Here is a 21,745-nt window from a genome sequence, read left to right as displayed (position 1 = left end):
CCTGATCCGGTGGGAGACGGCCAGGGGAGCGCGCGCGGATTGGCTGCAGCCGACGGGGGACGGCTGGGCGGGGCGCGGACTGGGGGACCGCCGTCCCGGGGAGCGCACCGGAAGTTCTCGCCTGGCCCAGGCGCGGGGTCCAAGATGGTGGCGCTAGGAGCCGCGACCCAGTGATAGCGGCCGTGGAGGGGCCCCCGACCGAGCGGGAGGTTGGGGGTAGCCTGGAGGTGAGACCCCGCTGCGTTCACAGAGCTGGCGGCCGCGGCGCCTGCGTCCGCTGGCAAGCGAGGAGTGAAGCAGAGCTCATATGCCTATGGGGAGAGGCCTGGGGGACCGCAGGAGGATGTAGGCGCCGGGTGCGCATGACTGGGCCTTTTTGCTCTCGGTCGGCTTCTTGGTCTCGGCGTGCCCCATTCCCGGCCCTGTCCGGCTACTCTTGCCTGTTCCAGTTCCCTCCTGTGGGTACGGCTAACGGCATCTTCCCGAGGCCCAGAATCCACCGTCAGGCATAAATTGATTATTCCTCGCCCAAATCTGTGCCAGGTATATTTGTATATGTAACCAAATCTGGTTTCTGCATCCCACGAGTGACCCCGCTGGGGAGACTAGACTAAGCCACAGGAATGAACTGTATTGTTCATATATGTTCTACTACTCAGTCTAAAATATTAGGACTGTTAGAGTTCAAACAAGGGAGGGATTTAGGTGGGCTGGTCTCTTTGTAAGGGTCTACATTGCTTTTAGGAGCAGCTTCTATTGTGACCAAGCGAGTTACAGAGAAACGCCACACTTTGAGACAAATTAAAGAGTCCTTATTAGCCGGCAACCGAGAGGCAGCTAGCGCCCAAAATTTTCTCGGCCCTGAGGAAGGGGCTAGTTTTGTTTTTATACCGTGGTCTAAATAGGGGAGGGGGGATTTTAGCTGAAGCAATTTTTACAGAAGCAGAACTGGCAAAAAGTTAAAAAATTAATTGGTTACAAATGCAGTTACAAAATATAAACAGTTCCAATTGCACGGGCTTAAACTATCACAAAGAGATAAATGCAGGGGTTTTGCTTGCCATCCACCGAGCGCGTCCCCAGGAGCTGCTGATGCAGCTTGCCTCAATATCTTATCAGTAGGTGCATTCCTGGACGTGCTTTGAGTCAGTTTACACTAGCTGTGCCTTAAGGGAGGGACGTGAAAGGGGGCTGCCAGTGGAGAAACTAAAATGGAGTCTGTCCGGCTCTCTCTCTGCTAGGAGAGAGTCACTCAGGTTAAAACAAAGTAGGGTATCACACTTCAAAAGTCATTTCTTTTGGGAAGCCTTCCCGGATTGCCACCGCAGCGCTTTTAGCATCTAATTCATAGGCTCTTACTACCTTGTTTCGTGTGTGAGTCTTCCTCTAGGCATAGACTCTTTGTTTAGCTTCACCTAATGCGTGCCCATGAATGTGAATTAAAAAGGATTGACATAGTTAAAAGATACTAAGAACTGGGCATGAAATAGTGGCATTTCTTAAGTTAAAAAATAGTGGCCCCTAGGCCAGCTTTGAGTGTAGACACATTTTCTTGGCTCATGCTGTTTGTTTTTATTTGAATTAATGGCCAACTTCCTTTTTTTTCTTGAGACAGAGTCTCGCTCTGTCAACAGACTAGAGTGCAGTGGTGCGATCTCGGCTCACTGCAACCTCCGCCTCCCGGGTTCAAGCGATTCTCCTGCCTCAGCCTTCCGAGTAGCTGGGACTACAGGCATGTGCCACCACGCCCAGCTAATTTTGTATTTTTAGTAGACACAGGATTTCTCTCCATGTTGGTCAGGCTGGTCTCAAACTCCCAACCTCTGGTAATCTGCCTGCCTCAGCCTCCCAAAGTGCTGGAATTACAGGTGTGAGCCACTGCGCCCAGCCTATGTTTGCTCTTTTCTTTAGGAACACTAATTATATGTATTTGATTATCTTTCTTTAGTTACTGGTTTTCTCTGTAATCACATTTGTATTCATTTCATTTTTTATTATTTCTCCAGGCCTCATTGTGACCTTGTAGTGATTATTTTTGTTGTTCCTTATGTGAATTTCATCTACATAATGCTTTTTATTTGCCCTTCCATTTCTTTCCTCAGCATTGTCAAATCACTTCTCACTTCTTTTTATTGTTTTCTAATCTAATTTGTTTTTGGCCAGGCATGGTGGCTCATGTCTGTAATCTCAGCACTTTGGGAGGCTGAAGAATCCCTTGAGGCCAGGAGTTTGAGACCTGCCTGGGCAACATAGAAAGACCTTTTCTCTACAAAAAAATTATTTAAACTAGCTGGGTATGGTGGTGTGCCTATGGTGTCAGGCTGAAGTGGGAGGATTGCTTGAGCCCAGGAGTTTGAGGTTGCAGTGAGCTATGATTGCACCACTGCACTCCAGCCTGGGTGACAGAATGAGAGCATGTATGAAAAAAACAAAACAAGCTGGGCACAGTGGCTCACGCCTGTAATCCTAGCACTTTGGGAGGCTGAGGCAGGAAGATCCCTTGAGGCCAGGAGTTCCAGAACACCCTGGACAACACGGCAAGCCCCATCTCTACAAAAACTTAGCCATGTGTGCTGCAGCATGCCTGTAATCCCAGCTACTTGGGAGGCTGAGGTGGGAGAATCATCTCAGCCTGGGAGGTCAAGGCTGCAGTGAACCATGATTACACCACTGCACTCCAGCCTGGGTGACAGAGACCCTGTCTCCAAAAAAAAAAAGTGAAAAAAAAAATGGCCTGGCACAGTGGCTCACACCTATAACCCCAGCACTTTGGGAGGCCAAGGTGGGAGGATCACTTGAAGCCAGGAGTTCAAGACCAGCCTGGGCAGTATACTGAGGCCCCATTGCTATTATTTTTTCCTTTTTCTTTTCTTTTTTTTTTTGGCTACGTGACTCAATATTTTTTTTTTAATTAAAAATGTCAAATTTTTGGCTGGGTGTGGTGGCTCACGCCTGTAATCCCAGCACTTTAGGAGGCCAAGGCGGGCGGATCACGAGGTCAGGAGATTGAGACCATCCTGGCTAATGTGGTGAAACCCCATCTCTACTAAAAATACAAAAAATTAGCCTGGCGTACTGGTGGGCGCCTGTAGTCCCAGCTACTCGGGAGGCTGAGGCAGGAGAATGGCATGAACCCGGGAGGCGGAGCTTGCAGTGAGCCGAGATCGCGCCATTGCACTCCAACCTGGGTAACAGAGCAAGACTCCATCTCAAAAAAAAAAAAAAAAAAAGTCAAAATTTTAAATGTAAATGTGTAATCTGTTTTAAACCCTTATATCTCTTCTTTAGGCTTTTATTTAAAGAGTTATTTTGTCTGAAATTTCTTTGAGATAATGGAGAACTCTCTGCTGAATGTTTCCTATTAATTTCTTTGTATTCTTCATGGATGTATGTTTCTGTTACTGATGTTCCTTTCTTTCCTTTATTCTTCCTTGAAAATGTGTATTTTTTTATTTTAAGCATACATCCCACAAATTTATCTTAACAATTACTACTCAATAATGAATGAAGCAGGCTCTTTATTAAAAAGTACTATGGGAACAAGCAGAGGAAATTGAGCCCAGGCACTTGAAAGCCTTCATACAGATTTGCTGCCACAAACGCCTCATCAAATCTAGAGGCATACCTTCCTTCAGCTTCTGGCTTTCAAGACTTCAGTATGACACAATAAAAGCCCTTCAGATCACAAGTTTTTTGTGAAAAAAAAAAAAAAGGGCAGCCTTTAATCTACTATCTTTTAAATAGTAATCTGCTCCTGAATTTTGAACTCTCTCTCTCTCTCTATATATATATATATCAAACCAAAAAAAAAAAAAACACTAAACACTTCAAGGGAAAATTATGACAAAGCCAATTCTCTCCAATAATAAAGGTCAGGGATTTGATAATATGGACACCCAAAAGCAGTAAGGCCACTGTCTTTCAGTTGCAGGAGAGGGTATGGTATTTAAATGAAACCCAAGGCCAGGTGCAGTGCCTCACACCTGCAATCCCAGCACTTTGGGAGTCCAGGGCAGGATGGCCTGAGCCCAGGAGTGTGAGACCAGCCTGGGCAACATGGTGAGACCATATCTCTAAAAAAAAAAAAAAAGGAAATCCAGCCTGGATATGGAGGTCTGTTGTATGGACACATTACTTAATATTAAAGGGTAAGTATTAATAGTAATAATAACAGCAGCTGACGCATAGTGCTTTCTGTATGCAAAGCACTGTTCTAAATGTTTTATGTGTATTTATATATATTTGATTCTCATAACAACTCTATGAGGTAAATACTATTATTATCTCCATTTTATAGATGAGGAAGCTAGGGCACTGAGAGCTCCAGTGATTTGCCTGAGGTTTCCCCATCATTAAGTGGTGGAGCCAGGTTTCAAACTCAGGCAGTTTGCCTTTCAGTCCATGCTGTTAATCACTGTGCCATGTTGCTGCTCATTCACTCCAAGAAGATTAATGACTAGAGTCCCTATCAGCAGGACCAAAATAAAATGACTCTCCCAAGGAGCTCAGAAATGTGTTTTTGTGACTGACTGATATGGTTTGGCTCTGTGTCCCCACCCAAATCTCATCTTGAATTGTACTTCCATAATTCCCATATGTTGTGGGAGGGACCTGGTGGGAGATAATTTGAATCATGGGGGTGGTTCCCCCATACTGTTTTCATGGTAGTGAATAAGTCTCATGAGATCTGATGGTTTTATCATTGGTTTCCGCTTTTGCATCTTCCTCATTTTCTCTTGCCACCACAATGTAAGAAGTGCCTTTTGCCTCCTGCCATAATTCTGAGGCCTCTCAAACCATGTGGAACTGTAAGTCCAATTAAACCTCTTTTTCTTCCCAGTCTCGGGTATGTCTTCATCAGCAGCATGAAAACATACTAATACAGTAAATTGGTACCAGGAGTGCTGCTGAAAAGACATCCAAAATGTGGAAGCAATTCTGGAGCTGGAGAACAGGCAAAGGTCGGAACAGTCTGGGGGGCTCAGAAGAAGACAGGAAAATGTGGAAAAGTTTGGAACTTCTAGAGACTTGTTGAGTGGCTTTGACCAAAGGCCTGACAGCATTATGGACAATAAGGTCCAGGCTGAGGTGGTCTCAGATGGAGATGAGGAACTTGTTGGGAACTGGAGCAGAGGTGACTCTTGTTATGTTTTAGCAAAGACACTGGTGGCATTTTGCCACTGCCCTAGAGATTTGTGGAACTTTGAACTTGAGAGAGATGATTTAGGGTATCTGGTGGAAGAAATTTCTAAGCAGCAAAACATTCAAGGTGTGACTTGGGTCCTGTTAAATGGATTCAGTTTTATGAGGGAAGCAGAGCATAAAAGTTCAGAAAATTTGCAGCCTGAGAATGTGATAGAAAAGAAAAACCCATTTTCTGAGGAGAAATTCAATCAGGCTGCAGAAATTTGCATAAGTAACAAGAAGCTGAATGTTAATCCCCAAGACAATGGGGAAAATGTCTCCAGGGCATGTCAGAAGTCTTCACAGCAGCCCCTCCCATCACAGGCCTGGAGGCCTAGGAGAAAATGGTTTTGTGGGCCAGGCCCAGGGTCCCAATGCTGTGTCCAGCCTAGGGACTTGGTGCGCTGCATCCCAGCCGCTCTAGCCATGGCTGAAAGGGGCCAATGTAGATAGAGCTCAAGCTGTGGCTTCAGAGGGCGCCCTAAGCCTTGGCAGTTTCCACATGGTGTTGAGTCTTTAGGTACACAGAAGTCAAGAATTGAGGTTTGGGAACTTCCCCCTGGATTTCAGAAGATGTATGGAAACGCTTGGATGCCCAGCCAGAAGTTTGCTGCAGGGGCAGGGATCTCATGGAGAACCTCTGCTAGGGCACTGCAGAAGGGAAATGTGGGGTCGGAGCCACCATATAGAGTCCCTACTCGGGCACCTTCTAGTGGAGCTGTGAGAAGAGGGCCAATGACCTCCAGACCCCAGAATGGTAGATCCACCTACAGCTTGCACCGTATGCCTGGAAAAGCTGCAGACACTCAACACCAGCCCGTGAAAGCAGCCAGGAGGGAGGCTGTGCCCTACAAAGTCACAGGGGTGGAGTTGCCCAAGACCATGGGAACCCACCTCTTGCATCAGCATGACCTGGATGTGAGACCTGGAGTCAAAGGAGATCATTTTGGAGGTTTAAAATTTGATTGCCTTGCTGGATTTTGGACTTGCATGGGCCCTGTAACCCCTTTGTTTTGGCCAATTTCTCCCATTTGGAACAGCTGTATTTACCCAGCAATACCTGTACCCCCATTATATCTAGGAAGTAACTAGCTTGCTTTTGATTTTACAGGCTCATAGGAGGAAGGGACTTGCCTTGTTTCTGATGAGACTTTGAACTGTGGACTTTTGGGTTAATGCTGAAATGAGATGAGACTTAGGGGGACTGTTGGGAAGGCATGATTGGTTTTGAAATGTGAGGACATAAGATTTGGAGGGGCCAGGGGCAGAATGATATGGTTTGACTCTGTGTCCCCACTCAAGTCTCATCTTGAATTGTACTCCCATAAATCCCATGTTTTGTGGGAGAGATATGGTGGGAGATAATTTGAATCATGGGGGCAGTTTCCCCCCTACTATTCTCATGGTAGTGAATAAGTCTCATGAGATCTGATGATTTTATCAGGGGTTTCTGCTTTTGCATCTTCCTCATTTTCTCTTGCCACCACCATGTAAGATGTGCCTTTCACCTCCCACCATGATTCTGAGGCCTTCCCAGCCATGTGGAACTGTAAGTCCAACTAAACCTCTTTTTCTCTCCAGTCTCAGGTATGTCTTTATCAGCAGCATGAAAACGGACTAATCCACTGGGGAAGGTCAGGGATTTGATAACGTGGACCCTCAAAAGCAATAAGCTCATCTATCTTGTAATTTCAGAAGAAATCAAATTGCTACACAAAAGGAGGCAATTCCATCAGAATATCAGAAAGAAAAATGTGAGGTCTGAGAAGAAGAGAATTGATTTCTATTGAAATGACAGCCAAACGTTTTTATTCTGAGGCATAGTACAGATTTGCTTAACTATCATGATATATAGGGAGGAAAGAGCAGTATGCTGGTTATTAATTTATTGCCTCTCAACTCCAGATCCACCCATCTTTGTTTGCTTTTGTTACAAAGCTGGATTCTGTAAACATTTCTCCTTTGCCAGTTCGTACAAGATTTGACTTTGTCAACAGAGGATGCTGGAGGGACAATGCATGGCCATGGGAAGAGAAACTAACTTCTCTTCCTGGTACTGGTGTGCTGTTCTATTTTTATTTATTTATTTTAATTATTTACTTATGTGGCTGCTAGCAGATCAACTTGTGGGAGGCCTGGAGGCCTGGTGGGTTGCTTCCTGTGAACCAGTTCAGGCCCAGCCACACGATCCAGCAAGTTCCTCCCCCATCCAACAGGCCACTTCCTGTGGACCAACTCCAGATTGCCCTCCTCCCCCAGTGAATTAATTCACCACCCTTTAGGCCACTCCCACAGCCCAGCTCCAGCCTGCACCCTGGCGGGTTTTTTCACCAACAGGGTATGTGGTAGCACAGGTTCCTGTGATAGCCACAGTGTCGCTAGTGAAAGCCACATCTCAGCTTTGGCAGGGAAAGGTCCTCTGAGTTCTTTGTTCCTCCCTCTTAGACTGCCCAGTATAATGAAGAGATGATATTTGTATTTTAGGGATTACAGAATGATCTACTTATCATTTCAGATTCTGAAGACAGGAATAAGATGAAGGAATGGAAATCAAAGATGGAAATGTCTGAAGAAAAGAAGTCAGCAAGGGCTGCATCCGAAAAACTCCAAAGACAGATCACCCAGGAATGTGAGTTAGTTGAAACCAGTAATTCTGAGGACAGATTATTGAAGCACTGGGTAAGCCCTTTAAAGGATGCAATGAGACATCTCCCTTCCCAAGAGAGCAGTATCCGGGAAATGCATATTATCCCCCAGAAAGCCATTGTGGGAGAGATTGGCCATGGATGTAATGAAGGAGAAAAAATACTTTCTGCAGGAGAAAGCTCCCATAGATATGAGGTTAGTGGCCAAAACTTCAAACAGAAGTCAGGATTAACTGAACATCAGAAAATTCATAATATAAATAAGACCTATGAATGTAAGGAATGTGGAAAAACCTTCAACAGGAGTTCAAACCTGATCATACATCAGAGAATTCATACAGGAAATAAGCCATATGTGTGTAATGAATGTGGGAAAGACTCTAATCAAAGTTCAAATCTTATTATACATCAGAGAATTCATATAGGAAAGAAACCTTATATATGTCATGAATGTGGAAAAGACTTCAATCAGAGCTCCAGTCTGGTGAGACATAAGCAAATTCACAGTGGTGGGAATCCCTATGAGTGCAAAGAGTGTGGGAAGGCTTTTAAGGGAAGCTCAAACCTTGTCCTGCACCAGAGAATCCACAGTAGGGGGAAGCCATATTTATGCAATAAATGTGGGAAGGCTTTCAGTCAAAGCACAGATCTTATTATACATCACAGAATTCACACTGGAGAGAAACCCTATGAATGTTATGACTGTGGACAGATGTTCAGTCAAAGTTCACACCTTGTCCCACATCAGAGAATTCACACTGGAGAGAAACCCCTCAAATGTAATGAATGTGAAAAAGCCTTCAGGCAGCATTCTCACCTTACTGAACACCAGAGACTCCACAGTGGAGAGAAACCCTATGAATGTCACAAATGTGGGAAGACCTTCAGTGGGCGCACAGCTTTTCTTAAACATCAGAGATTGCATGCTGGAGAGAAACTTGAAGAATGTGAGAAAACCTTCAGCAAGGATGAGGAGCTTAGGGAAGAGCAGAGAATTCACCAGGAAGAGAAAGCTTATTGGTGTAATCAGTGTGGTAGGAATTTCCAGGGCACCTCAGACCTCATCAGACATCAGGTAACTCATACAGGAGAGAAACCATATGAATGTAAAGAATGTGGGAAAACTTTCAATCAGAGCTCAGACCTTGTGAGACATCATAGAATTCACAGTGGAGAAAAACCTTGTGTATGTAGCAAATGTGGGAAATCTTTTAGGGGCAGCTCAGATCTTATTAGACACCATCGTGTTCATACTGGAGAGAAACCCTATGAATGTAGTGAATGTGGGAAAGCCTTTAGCCAGAGGTCACACCTTGTTACACACCAGAAAATCCATACTGGAGAGAAGCCCTATCAGTGCACTGAATGTGGGAAAGCCTTCAGGCGGCGTTCACTCCTTATTCAACATCGGAGAATTCATAGTGGTGAGAAACCCTATGAATGTAAGGAATGTGGGAAGCTCTTCATTTGGCGCACGGCTTTCCTCAAACATCAGAGCCTGCATACTGGAGAGAAACTTGAATGTGAGAAAACCTTCAGCCAGGATGAGGAGCTTAGGGGAGAGCAGAAAATTCACCAGGAAGAGAAAGCTTATTGGTGTAATCAGTGTGGTAGGGCTTTCCAGGGCAGCTCAGACCTCATCAGACATCAGGTAACTCATACAAGAGAGAAACCATATGAATGCAAAGAATGTGGGAAAACTTTCAATCAGAGCTCAGACCTTCTGAGACATCATAGAATTCACAGTGGAGAAAAACCTTATGTATGCAACAAATGTGGGAAATCTTTTAGGAGTAGCTCAGATCTTATTAAACACCATCGTATTCATACTGGAGAGAAACCCTATGAATGTAGTGAATGTGGGAAAGCCTTCAGCCAGAGGTCACACCTTGCTACACACCAGAAAATCCATACTGGAGAGGAACCCTATCAGTGCAGTGAATGTGGGAATGCCTTCAGGTGGCGTTCCCTCCTTATTCAACATCGGAGACTTCATAGTGGTGAGAAACCCTACGAATGTAAGGAATGTGGGAAACTCTTCATGTGGCGCACGGCTTTTCTCAAACATCAGAGACTGCATGCTGGAGAGAAACTTGAAGAATGTGAGAAAACCTTCAGCAAGGATGAGGAGCTTAGGAAAGAGCAGAGAACTCACCAGGAAAAGAAAGTTTATTGGTGTAATCAGTGTAGTAGGACCTTCCAGGGCAGCTCAGATCTCATCAGACATCAGGTAACTCATACAAGAGAGAAACCATATGAATGTAAAGAATGTGGGAAAACTTTCAATCAGAGCTCAGACCTTCTGAGACATCATAGAATTCACAGTGGAGAAAAACCTTACATATGCAACAAATGTGGGGAATCTTTTAGGAGCAGCTCAGATCTTATTAAACACCATCGTGTTCATACTGGAGAGAAACCTCATGAATGTAGTGAATGTGGGAAAGTCTTTAGCCAGAGGTCCCACCTTGTCACACACCAGAAAATCCATACTGGAGAGAAGCCCTATCAGTGCACTGAATGTGAAAAAGCCTTCAGGCGGCATTCACTCCTTATTCAACATCGGAGAATTCATAGTGGTGAGAAACCCTATGAATGTAAGGAACGTGGGAAACTCTTCATGTGGCACACAGCTTTCCTCAAACATCAGAGACTGCATGCTGGAGAGAAACTTGAAGAATGTGAGAAAACCTTCAGCAAGGATGAGGAGCTTAGGGGAGAGCAGAGAACTCACCAAGAAGAGAAAGCTTATTGGTGTAATCAGTGTAGTAGGAATTTCCAGGGCAGCTCAGACTTCATCGGACATCAGGTAACTCATACAGGAGAGAAACCATATGAATGTAAAGAATGTGGGAAAACTTTCAATCAGAGCTCAGACCTTGTGAGACATCATAGAATTCACAGTGGAGAAAAACCTTATGTATGCAACAAATGTGGGAAATCTTTTAGGGGCAGCTCAGATCTTATTAGACACCATCGTGTTCATACTGGAGAGAAACCCTATGAATGCCCTGAATGTGGGAAGGCCTTCAGTCAGAACTCACACCTTGTCAGTCATCAAAGAATTCATACCAGAGAGAAACCCTTTGAATGTAGCAACTGTGGTAAGGCCTTCAGTGGGTGGACAGCTTTTCTTAAGCACCAGAAACTTCACATTGGAAAGGAATTTGAAGACTGTAAGAGTCTACAAACAGGACCTATTCTAATAGGTAGCAGAAACCTAATGAATGCAGTAAAACTAGGAAAAGTCTGATGGGAGACCACATCTTATTGCACTACACATGAGTTTTATTAGAAAAACCATGTGAAGGTGGGAAAGCAGAGAAAATACCTACTGGATTTTTCAAACGTAAGTATAATCAAGTGGAAAAGCTAAAAGCTCTTGGACATAATCACCTTTTTTTTTTTCTGTCTCAGAACTGACACTAGAATATGGTCCCAACAATACAATTTTTTAAATTATTTATTTTTTAACATACAAAGAGATGAGGTCTCACTATGTTGCCCAGGCTGGACTTGAACTCTTGGGCTCAAGCACTCCTCCCTCTTCAGCTTCCCAAAGGGTTGGGATTACCGGCATGAGCCACTGCACCAGCCCCAGGGGTCTAATTACTTGAGAATGTTTTAAGGGATGTCTATCATTATTAAAATCATTATAAATCACTTTGGCAACAACCCCAAAACTAAATTATTCATGGGAAGAGCCATTTCAATCTTGACTTCCTAGTCAAGTGACAAGTTTAAATGTGGGAAAAAACCCTGTGAAAGTAATGAGTGTAGGCCAGGTGCGGTGGCTCGTACCTGTAATCCAGCACTTTGGGAAGCCAAGGTGGGCAGATCACGAGGTCAGGAGTTGATCATGAGGAGTTACTATGCCCAGCCAACACACTAAAACCCCTTCTCTACTAAAAATACAAAAATTAGCCAGGCATGGTGGGGCACGCCTGTAGTCCCAGGTACTTGCGAGGCTAAGGCAGGAGAATCACTTGAACCTGGGAGGTGGAGGTTGCGGTGAGCCAAGATCATGCCACTGCACTCCAGCCTGGGCAACAAGTGCAAAACTCCATCTCAAAAAAAAAAAAAAAAAAAAGTCTAACTCTTCTGCTTGTCTTTACAATGCTGTACAGTGAGAGCTAATGTTTATAAGGATAAACAGGATACTTACAGGGATTTGAAGGTAATTTAATTCAGTGGTTTCCAACTTTTTAATCACCAAGGCCTTCTTTTTACTCCCCTATGTCCTGTGTCTTAAAAGATTGTGTTTACCAAACTGCATTTATTAAATAATTATATTTTGCTACATAAAGGCATGTACAACACAAATCATGCTTCTGACTGGCACCATGTAGGCAGACCTAGGTACTAAAATTCCAGCCCAAAGCAAATAATTTACCATTTTCATTAGTCTTTTTATTCCTTTTGTGGGCAAACATACCATCTATGTTAGGCTTTTTGAAATATTAACTATGACTTGTAAACTCCAGATTAAAAACTAACCAATTCATCTTTGATGGAGCTTGAATCAAACTAAGGGTATTGGACTTTTGAAAGATTGAAATTTTTGTTACAGTATGGAATGTTTTTAACTGAATGTTGAAATAAATGTTATTTAAGAATTACTTAGTGACTGTTTAGTATGTGCCAGGGGCCGTAATTAGATGGGGCTGAAGAAAGATAGTCATTGTTGAATCTTCTTCAGGTAGACCAGGTCCTCCTTGAGGTTCTCAGGCTGCATCTCCAGGTTGGCTCCGGCCAGGGTCAGCTTGTCCAGCCCCTGGCGCAGCTCCAGAGACCCAGCCTCGCTTGGTGCAGAAGTCATTGGCAGCCAGGTGGGCATCATCCACCTGTAGCCAGCGCTTCTCCATTCTGCCAGCGTCTCCGGCCTGGTGAGTCTGGATGTGAGCGCATCCCAGGGGGCCCAAGGCACAGAGAGAGAGAGGAACGGGGTGGAGGGAGGGAAGCATGTGCAGGGGCCAGGAGCGCCAGGCTGCTCGGGCTTCCCGGCCCCTGCAGCCCGCCAGGAGCTGTGGCCAAGGCAGAGGCCCGCACTGCTGCTGCTGGCGCTGTCACCTCCCTGTGGTCCTGCCTTCTGGGTCCTTGAGGGCCTCCTGTCATCTGGAACTGGAAATAAGTTAGTGAAGCGACGTTTTGTGAATATTTATTGGCCTTTGCGTCTTTGTCTTCATTTTCAGTGCTGGCTTTTCTGTTGGGTCATTTGTGTTCTTACGTTGATTTGAAGAATTTAAAAAGGTATTCTATAAATTAATCCTTTATGGGGTCATTTCTAGTGCAGATAGTTGTTTCTTAGTCTGGTCATTGTACCGTAATTTTATTTCACATTTCTTTCTTGCTGGTAAATAAGAATCTAATTGATTTTATAGATTGATTTTGTATCTTGTTACCTGGTTTAATTCACATATTCATAGGCATCATTTTTGGATTGTGGTGGGTTTTTCATGTACTTATGTACATGTAGTTATGTACTTATGTACTTAAATACTTAACGTACTTACATACTTATGTAGTTAGTGTCAGCCACATATAATAACACCTATATTGCTTAAATGTTGGTACTTACACCTTTATTTTTCTTTATTTTCTTCTTTTATTGTCCTGATCACACCTCCTGAACACAGTGTGTCTGGTTCTGATTCCAGGGAACAGGTTTCAGTGATCCTGTATTCCTTATGTAGTTTATTATAATTTCATTTTAGACAAACTTAATGAGATTAAGGAAGCTGCCTTCTTTTACATATGCTAAGAGTTATTTATGACTAATTGTTGAATTTGAATAAATGCTTTTTTTTACATATACTGTAAATAATCATATGTTTTTCTCGTATTTTTCTGAAAATAGGATATTTTACGTGAACTATTTTTGGATGTTAACCAATCCTGCATTTTTTAGTATATCCCACTTGGTATCCATGTGTTACATTTCCATATGTGGTTTAATTCATATGATATGGTTTTTTTTAGAATATTTGTATTTCTGTTAATGAAAGAGTGGGCCTAATAATTTTTTTTTCTAAGGTCCTGTTCAGATTGTGGTGTCAAAGTAATGCTGGCTTCACACACACACACAAAAAAACTGAAAAATATTTCCTATATTTCTTCTCTTTGGAAGAGTCTGAGAAATTTAGGTGTTTTCTTCCTTAAATATTTGGAATATTTCTTTAGGTATGGAATTTTCCTTGTGGAACAGTATTTTTGTTGGCTGGTTTGACTTCTAATAATTCAAATCCTTCGGTATATGTAGGAGTTTTCTTGTTTTATGTTATTTCTGTGTCTGTTTTAGTAAGTTTATTTTTATTTTTGGGGGCACAGAGTCTCACTCTGTCTCCCAGGCTAGAGTGCAGTGGCGCAATCTCGGCTCACTGCAACTTCCGCCTCCTGGATTCAAGCAATTCTCCAGCCTCAGCCTCCTGAGTAGCTGGAGTTACAGGTGCGTGCCACCACCCCGGCTAATTTTTGTGTTTCTAGTAGACACAGGGTTTCACTATGTTGGCCAGGCTGGTCTCGAACTCCTGACTTCGTGATCCACCTGCCTCAGCCTCCCAAAGTGCTAGTATTACAGGTGTGAGCCACAGTGCCCGGCTGTATTTTTTAGTAGAGACGGGTTTTCAGCATGTTGGCCAGGCTGGTCTCGAACTCCTGGCCTCAGGCGATCCACCTGCCTCGAACTCCCAAAGTGCTGGGATTACAGGCGTGAGCCACCATGTCCGGCCTAGTAAGTTTATTTTTCAATGTGATGTTATTTGAATCTCTGTTGTCAAACTTGTAGTCCTAAGTATTTCACCGAACCCTCCTAGTGTCTTAATACACTGCTCTATGGAGCAGGCTTTTGTTTTGGTTCCGGATATTGGTTTTCTGTGTCTTTCCTCTTTGCCTCAGTTGGTTTCACTAGTGGTTTCTTAAGTGTATTAATATTTATAAACCAACTTTTTTTTTTTTTTTTTTATGAGACAGAGACTCACTCTGTTGCCCATGCTGGAGTGCAGTGGTGCGATCTCGGCTAACTGCAAGCGCCGCCTCCCTGGTTCAGACCATTCTCCTGCCTCAGCCTGCCGAGTAGCTGGGACTACAGGCACCCGCCACCCCGCCTGGCTAATTTTTTGTATTTTTTAGTAGAGACGGGGTTTCACTGTGTTAGCCAGGATGGTCTTGATCTCCTGACCTCGTGATCCGCCTGCCTCGGCCTCTCAAAGTGCTGGGATTACAGGTGTGAGCCTCTGCGCCCAACCCTATAAACCAACTTTTATCCTTGATTTGTTTCTGTTGCTTTTTTTTTCCTATTTCATTGATGTCTGCTCTTTATTACTTTAATTCTCATTCTTTCATTTTGATTGTTTTTAATTCTGGTTTTTTTTTTTTTTTTTTTTTTTTTGAGACAGAGTTTTGCTCTTGTTGCCCAGGCTGGAGTGCAATGGCGTGATCTCGGCTCACTGCAACCTCTGTCCCCCGGGTTCAAGCAATTCTCCTGCTTCAGCCTCCCAAGTAGCTGGGATTACAGGCATGCACCACCATGCCTGGCTAATTTTGTATTTTTAGTAGAGATGGGGTTTCTCCACGTTGGTCAGGCTGGCCTGGAACTCTCAACCTTAGGTGATCCACCTGCCTTGGCCTTCCAAAGTGCTGGGATTACAGGTGTAAGCCACTGGGCCTAGCCCATTTTATACATTTTTAATGTGTATTCTTGTTTTTGGAAAATGTGAACAGAGGACTATTAAACTCTTTTAGCGTCAGTGTAGCAAGGAGGTAAAAAAACAAACAACAAAACAAACAAAAAATCCCTCTTTGTGAAATAGGATTGAATATCGTTGGATTGAGCATTTACCAAGCAACTGTGCCAGGGTTTGTGTCCTTCATTTAATTCTTACAAGCCTGAGTGTTCCGTATTTTAACTTTATAGGTGAACAAATAGAAGCTGAGGGTGAAGGACCTACAGCTGTCACCTTCATCTCTTCTCAACACTGCCAAATGTCTCCTTGGATCTCCCAGACAGACAACAAGGGGCATCTCTGGTTTCTCGGTGCCCGCTAGAAACCTAGGGTAATTTCAAGGCATTATGCAAATGAGAAGCTTTCCTTCTCTTCACCTCATCTCCTGATCTGCACAAAAACGACTGTAGGACCCACTGTAGGTACCAATGTAGGCACCAATCCTCAGTTTACCACCTGCTCTCTACTTGCTTCCCTGCCATAACTTTCTAAAAGGGATGTGAGCCATGTTTAAAGTCACCTGGTCACTGGAGAGATCTTGTTCTACCCTCTACGTCAGTGGTTGCCAACCTTTTTGGCACCAGGGACGGGTGTTGTGGAAGACAATTTTTCCACGGACTGGGGGGATGGGGGGAATGGTTTCAGGATAAAACTGTTCCACCTCAAATCATCAGGCATTAGATTCTCATAAGGAGCACACAACCTAGATCGCTAGCATGCGCAGTTCACAATAGGGTTCTATCTCCTGTGAGAATGGCGTGCCGCTGCTGATCTAACAGGAGGCAGAGCTCAGGCGGTAATGGGAGCAAGGGGGAGCGGCTATAAATACAGCTCGCCACTCACCTCCTGCTGTGCAGCCAGGTTCCTAACAGGCCATGGACGGTACTGGTCTGTAACCCAGGAGTTGGGGAATCCTGCTCTACAGAGTTTCCAACCTCAGAGATGAAGCATCCCCTCTGTAAGTCAGAAAGAAATTATTCAAGTAGGAGAATTAAAACAGGATCACAGAGAGGGAGGCTGAAGAATTTGACTTTCTGTGTTTACTTGTATGAGGAAAAATAGCACATAGAGGCAACCACAGTATTTAATTTGTTTGGATAATAGTTACAGATAAACAGGTACACCCCATATACAATTACCAATACTTTTGATACAGTTCATATTTCAGTACATCAACACTATTTTATTTACACTCTATTTATGTACATTAACATCTTTCTAAAGTCAGTGCATTGTCAACAAGTTTTATACAGTAATTTACAAGGTGAATATAGTTAATAGTTAATTTAATAAATTTTCCGCTAGTTCATGAATTAAAAAAATTAATTACAACCAGTATAACAAACACAAATCAAACAACATTAGTAGATTGTGCTACCTGCTTAAATAAAACATCTGTAAAGAAATTATTTAAAATCTTCCACTTTTTAATGGGACATGTCCAGGTAGGAATGGACAGATTTTATATACTGAAAATCTTGAAACTATAAAGTGTGCATTTTGTCTGACTTTATTACATTAGACAATTTAGGCCACTCCTACCTACTTGCAATTATATTTTTTCTGAAAAGGATTTCAATTTAGGTAGCCACTTAAGATAACCTTTCCAAATGCTCTGAGAACTAGATATTAATAGTTACTGGCCTCAGATATCAGAACACAAATGCTTAGTTACATTGGTAATTACTACCTATGAGGAAGAAAGGGTAATGGAATCTGGCAATGAGAATCAACTTGCAGGGTCTAAATGAATAAACAAAGACCAAAAATAAGGTGAAACATTTCCTTCAAGTATATATTAAGAAACTACATGAAAAAAATTCTACCTGAAATAAATAATATTTATACTTTTGTTCCAATCTTAAATAATTAGAGGAAAAAAATGAAGTAAGCAAAGAAACATAACTTTCAATGACTACTGTAAAATTTAAAAAAAGACAAATATCAAAATAAAAAAGCTAGTGGACATGCAAACAAAGCAAAACTAAAGTTGACTTCCTAAAACCACCAATTTCATTAAATATACTTATGAACTCCTAATGTTTGGGATGTGTTTTGTTTGTAATTTATAGCCCTTAGAGCCATCAAATACACACAAGCAAGTTCATTTGCATGTGTTCTCTCTTTTTTAAAGTGCAAAACAAACACAGAAAAGAATAACGACTAATTGTGAAACGTGATCTAGCTCCGATGCCGCTTACCTTCCCAGAAGCTCTTGTTGCAACATGTGCATGTGAAGATGGTGCAAATATTGGCAACTGCTCCCCTTCCCTCAGCATGGGCGGGGCCGGGGGTACAGAATACATTTCTGAGGATACTTGAAGTAGCCTAAATGTAAGATGCCTCCACTGGGAGGGCCCTGGTAGCTGGATTTCCCAGGATGTTTTTCTTTCTACTGGGTCTCCCTCTGGTTGGAAGGCACATAGCTCTTAAGAGAGCCTCCCTTTCAGACTGACCACTCTATGCCCCTGCCACCAATGACTGGTTGTGTCTCAAATGTAAACACAATGGCAAAAACAAAAAGCAAGAAAAAGAAAGGGTATGGGAACAGTTTAAAAAATAAATTGAAAAATCCTCGTCCATGCCGTAAGAATCATTTGCACACCTTCATGATCTTGCTTTCTCCATCTTGTCAATATAATGGAATAAAACTTCAGGAAAAAGGAGGTAGCGTATCATGTCGTCCCTAGACAACATTATAATTGTTTGTTTTTTCCTCTGACTCCAAGGAAATCTTTAATATTTGTTATGATTATTGGTAAACTCTATACTCACTACATATTTGTTCATATCTGGACAAGCACAATTCAATTCTTATTTGGTCCCAGGTGGCTGGTGCCAAACCTTTTGTTTACAGGCTAATGGTGGGATCTGCCTGAAAGTTCTCTATCAGACAGCTTGTATGAGACTTCAAAATACAATTGTTTCTACTCTTCAAGTTAACTATTTTAATTAGAATTTTTGTTCTAACAGGATAAAATAACTACATTTAGCTTGTCTTTCAGTGACACTTTTGCCAAGTATCAGCTACAAGGAGTCTTCTCCCTCGCCACCAAGCTGTCTAGCAGCCAGAGTGGTAGCTTTACTGTAACATAGAGTACTTTTTGTAATCAGACTCAAAGTCTTCATCCATACTGCTTGTGTCTGCCATCTTTTTGCCATCAATCTTTGGCAGAAATTGTGCATAGTCTATCCCCTGCTGCTCATAGAAAAGAATGTAGGCAGAGTCGGTATCAATTTCATCAGGGTGAAGTTCCTGAAAGGGCAAGAAAAACCTTTAACAAAAAGCCATCACTATTATGACTCTAAATCCTTGCCAGGAAAGGGAAGACCAACCCTCTGTAATTACTAACCTGATTGCTTCCAATAAGCTCACTAGTTTGGCTGTCTCACACCTGCCCCTTTAAAATGAGCCCCATTATTTCCAATGTTTGCTTTGGGGAAAATATTTTGACCATAGACAAGTCAAAACAGAATGACCTAAAACCCCATCAAATTCTAATTATTTATTTTGTATTTATTTATTTTTTTGAGATGAAGTCTCGCTCTGTCACCAGGCTGGTGTGCACTGGTGCAATCTCAGCTCACTGCAACCTCTGCCTCCTGGGTTCAAGCGATTCTCCTGCCTCAGCCTCCCGAGCAGCTGGGACTACAGGCATGTGCCACCACATCTGGCTAATTTTTTGTAGTTTTAGTAGAGATGGGGTTTCACCATATTAGCCAGGATGGCCTCTATCTCCTGACCTCATGATCCGCCCACCTTGGCCTCCCAAAGTGCTGGGATTATAGGCATGAGCCACCGCGCTCGGCCCAACCCCATCAAATTCTAACAGTCTAGAAGATAGGAGCTTTTTGCATTAACTAACTCCTTTTTTTTTTTTTTTTTTTTTTTTTGAGACAGAGCCTTGCTCTGTTGCTCGGGCTGGAGTGCAGTGGTACAGTCTTGGCTCACTGCAACCTTCACCTCCCAGGTTCAAGCCATTCTCCTGCCTCAGCCTCCCGAGTAGCTGGGATTACAGGCATGCGCCAACATGCCCAACTAATTTTTGTATTTTTAGTAGAGATGGGGTTTCACCATGTTGGCCAGTCTGGTCTCGAACTCCTGACATCAAGTGATCCACCTCCTAAGCCTGCCTCAGCCTCCCAAAGTGCTGGGATTACAGGCATGAGCCACTGCGCCCGGTCAACTAACTCTTTATTTTTCCTCACTACTCATGTTTTCATTCCCTGCTCTGCATATCACTTTTGTTCCTTTAATACTGACAGCATCTATATATTGATTCTAACAGAAATATCTATTTCCTATTCAAGAGATAGTCCATTATTTCAACAAATGTTCCCCAGTTCTGTTGATATTCTAACTTTCATTCAAAGATTGAGAATGTTTACCTCACAGCTGCTGTCATTATAACAGTACCACTTGCAGTTTGGGTTTTTGGCATAAGTGATGTAATGGCCCCCACTCAGAATTCCTGAATGGCACTGTAAGAGATAAGAGAGTGGAGGTATGTTAGTAGTTAACTGTACTATGGCCAGGGTATAGCACTAAGATCTGAGCAGGAGAACACTGATCACGTAAATGATCAGTAGGTGAGAAAATATTTTAGAACCCTCTTTCTCTAAAACCAAAATAAGCAAAAAGCAAAATACAAAAGTCATAAGCTCCAAGTCTTGTGTGGATAAACAATCATTTTATAATTGTAATTACTATTATTATTATTATTATTTTGAGACAGGGACTTGCTCTATCACCCAGGCTGGGGTGCAGTCGAGTGATCACAACTCTCTAAAGACTTGACCTTCTGGGCTCAGGTGATCCTTCTGCCTCAGCCTTCCAAGTAGCTGGGACCACAGGCACATACCACCATACCTCGCTCCATTTTAAAATTATTTGTAGAGACGGGGCCCAAGCTGGTCTCAAACTCCTGGGCTCAAGCGATCCTCCTGTCTCAGCCTTCTAAAGTGCTGGGATTACAGGTGTGAGCCACCACACCACATCTGTGAGCCCAGATTTCAATGTTAACTTTGTCTATCACTAAGCTCAATGCTAGGAAATTAGCAGGACCTGAAAAATACTTGCTGATGAATACATGAAGACAAGTGAACAAAACACAGACCACTCTCTGAAAACCGTATAATAAACCACTTACTGAAATTGCATATAGATTATAAATAGGCTTAATATGAGTGTCTTCTCTTTGGTCATCAGTGCTGTCTTCTTCACTGTGGTTTCCAAGCTGACCATTGCTGTAGCCATCGCCACAGCCATTGCCACATGCTTCATGCTCATAAAGGAATCCATTGGCCAAAGCTACCTCATGGTCCTGAGGAGTGACCAGCTCTGGTTGGCTGCCCCCCAGCATATGCCCTCGGCTCAAGGCGTCAGCCAGCTCACAGATCTGCCCAGCCCCATTCTCTTTGCTGGCATCCAAGTTCTTCTTACTACTTGACGGCTTATTTTTGCTGCCAATCTGGGGCAGCCGGAGCCTCCCTTTGCTCCTCCCCAAAGTCCGTGGGCTGCTATTAGGGCTGCTGTTTTTGCTGGAGGGACAGCTGGTTCCACTTTTTCTTGATGAAGAAGGAGAACCTGTGAACAGAACAGAAGAAAAGATTCACAAATCCAAATGCCACAAAGTAAGCCAGCCCCAAATGCTAACTCCGAGGTTAGCTTTGCAACTGTACACACAAAGGTAAAGACAGGGGAGTCGTGACTGGCTACCCTTTGGTTCCTATTATGTAGCCAATAAGTTACATTTTTGTCTTCTTCAATGCCAAGTCCCTATAAGCAACAATGTCCTGAAAATATAAAGTGCATTATAGGGACTCAGAAAATAGCAGAAAGATGATTTATGTCAGATTCAGTTGAAAAAAATCCAACTATTAGAGTAAGGAGTTTTCCAAATACATATTCCTCTCCTTTGTAAAATTAGACAAAAAATGTGACCACCATTTACTGAGTACTTCCTATTGTTAGGCATGGTACTGGGAATTTCCTGCTGTCCGTTGTTACCTCTGTGTCTCACAAAAATCCTACAAGGCTTTAAACTTTTTAGTTATAGCCTCTTACCCCTACCCCCTTTTATACCTTTAAAAATTATTGAGAACCTTTAGAACTTTTATGTGAATTTTATCTATCAATATTTCCTGTATTAGAAATTAAAACTGAGGAATGAAAAAGTACAATACATTAGCACA

The 21,745-nt window shown here is 42.9% G+C and overlaps 2 protein-coding genes across 2 annotated transcripts in view; one reads left to right on the top strand and one right to left on the bottom strand.

The window, feature by feature from the left end:
- Nucleotides 1-74: 74 nt before the first annotated feature.
- ZNF594 (zinc finger protein 594) lies at nt 75-10,277 on the top strand. Its single transcript, XM_014341948.5, is given in 3 exon segments — nt 75-227; nt 7,700-10,110; nt 10,113-10,277. Coding segments are annotated over 2 exon segments (2,424 nt in total). The 5' UTR covers nt 75-227; nt 7,700-7,719; the 3' UTR covers nt 10,146-10,277.
- A 4,898-nt stretch (nt 10,278-15,175) lies between these two features.
- USP6 (ubiquitin specific peptidase 6) overlaps nt 15,176-21,745 on the bottom strand; it is a 53,305-nt gene continuing 46,735 nt past the window's right edge. Inside the window, 3 exon segments of the mRNA XM_055101784.2 lie at nt 15,176-18,806; nt 19,940-20,032; nt 20,701-21,137. Coding sequence (XP_054957759.2) covers nt 18,633-18,806; nt 19,940-20,032; nt 20,701-21,137 — 704 coding nt within the window. The 3' untranslated portion in view covers nt 15,176-18,632.

This window comes from Pan paniscus, chromosome 19, assembly GCF_029289425.2.
Source record: "Pan paniscus chromosome 19, NHGRI_mPanPan1-v2.0_pri, whole genome shotgun sequence".
In the NCBI taxonomy this organism is placed as follows: Eukaryota; Metazoa; Chordata; class Mammalia; order Primates; family Hominidae; genus Pan; species Pan paniscus.
The sequence above is the reverse complement of the archived record's forward strand: the minus strand, read 5'-3'. Positions and strand labels throughout refer to the sequence as shown.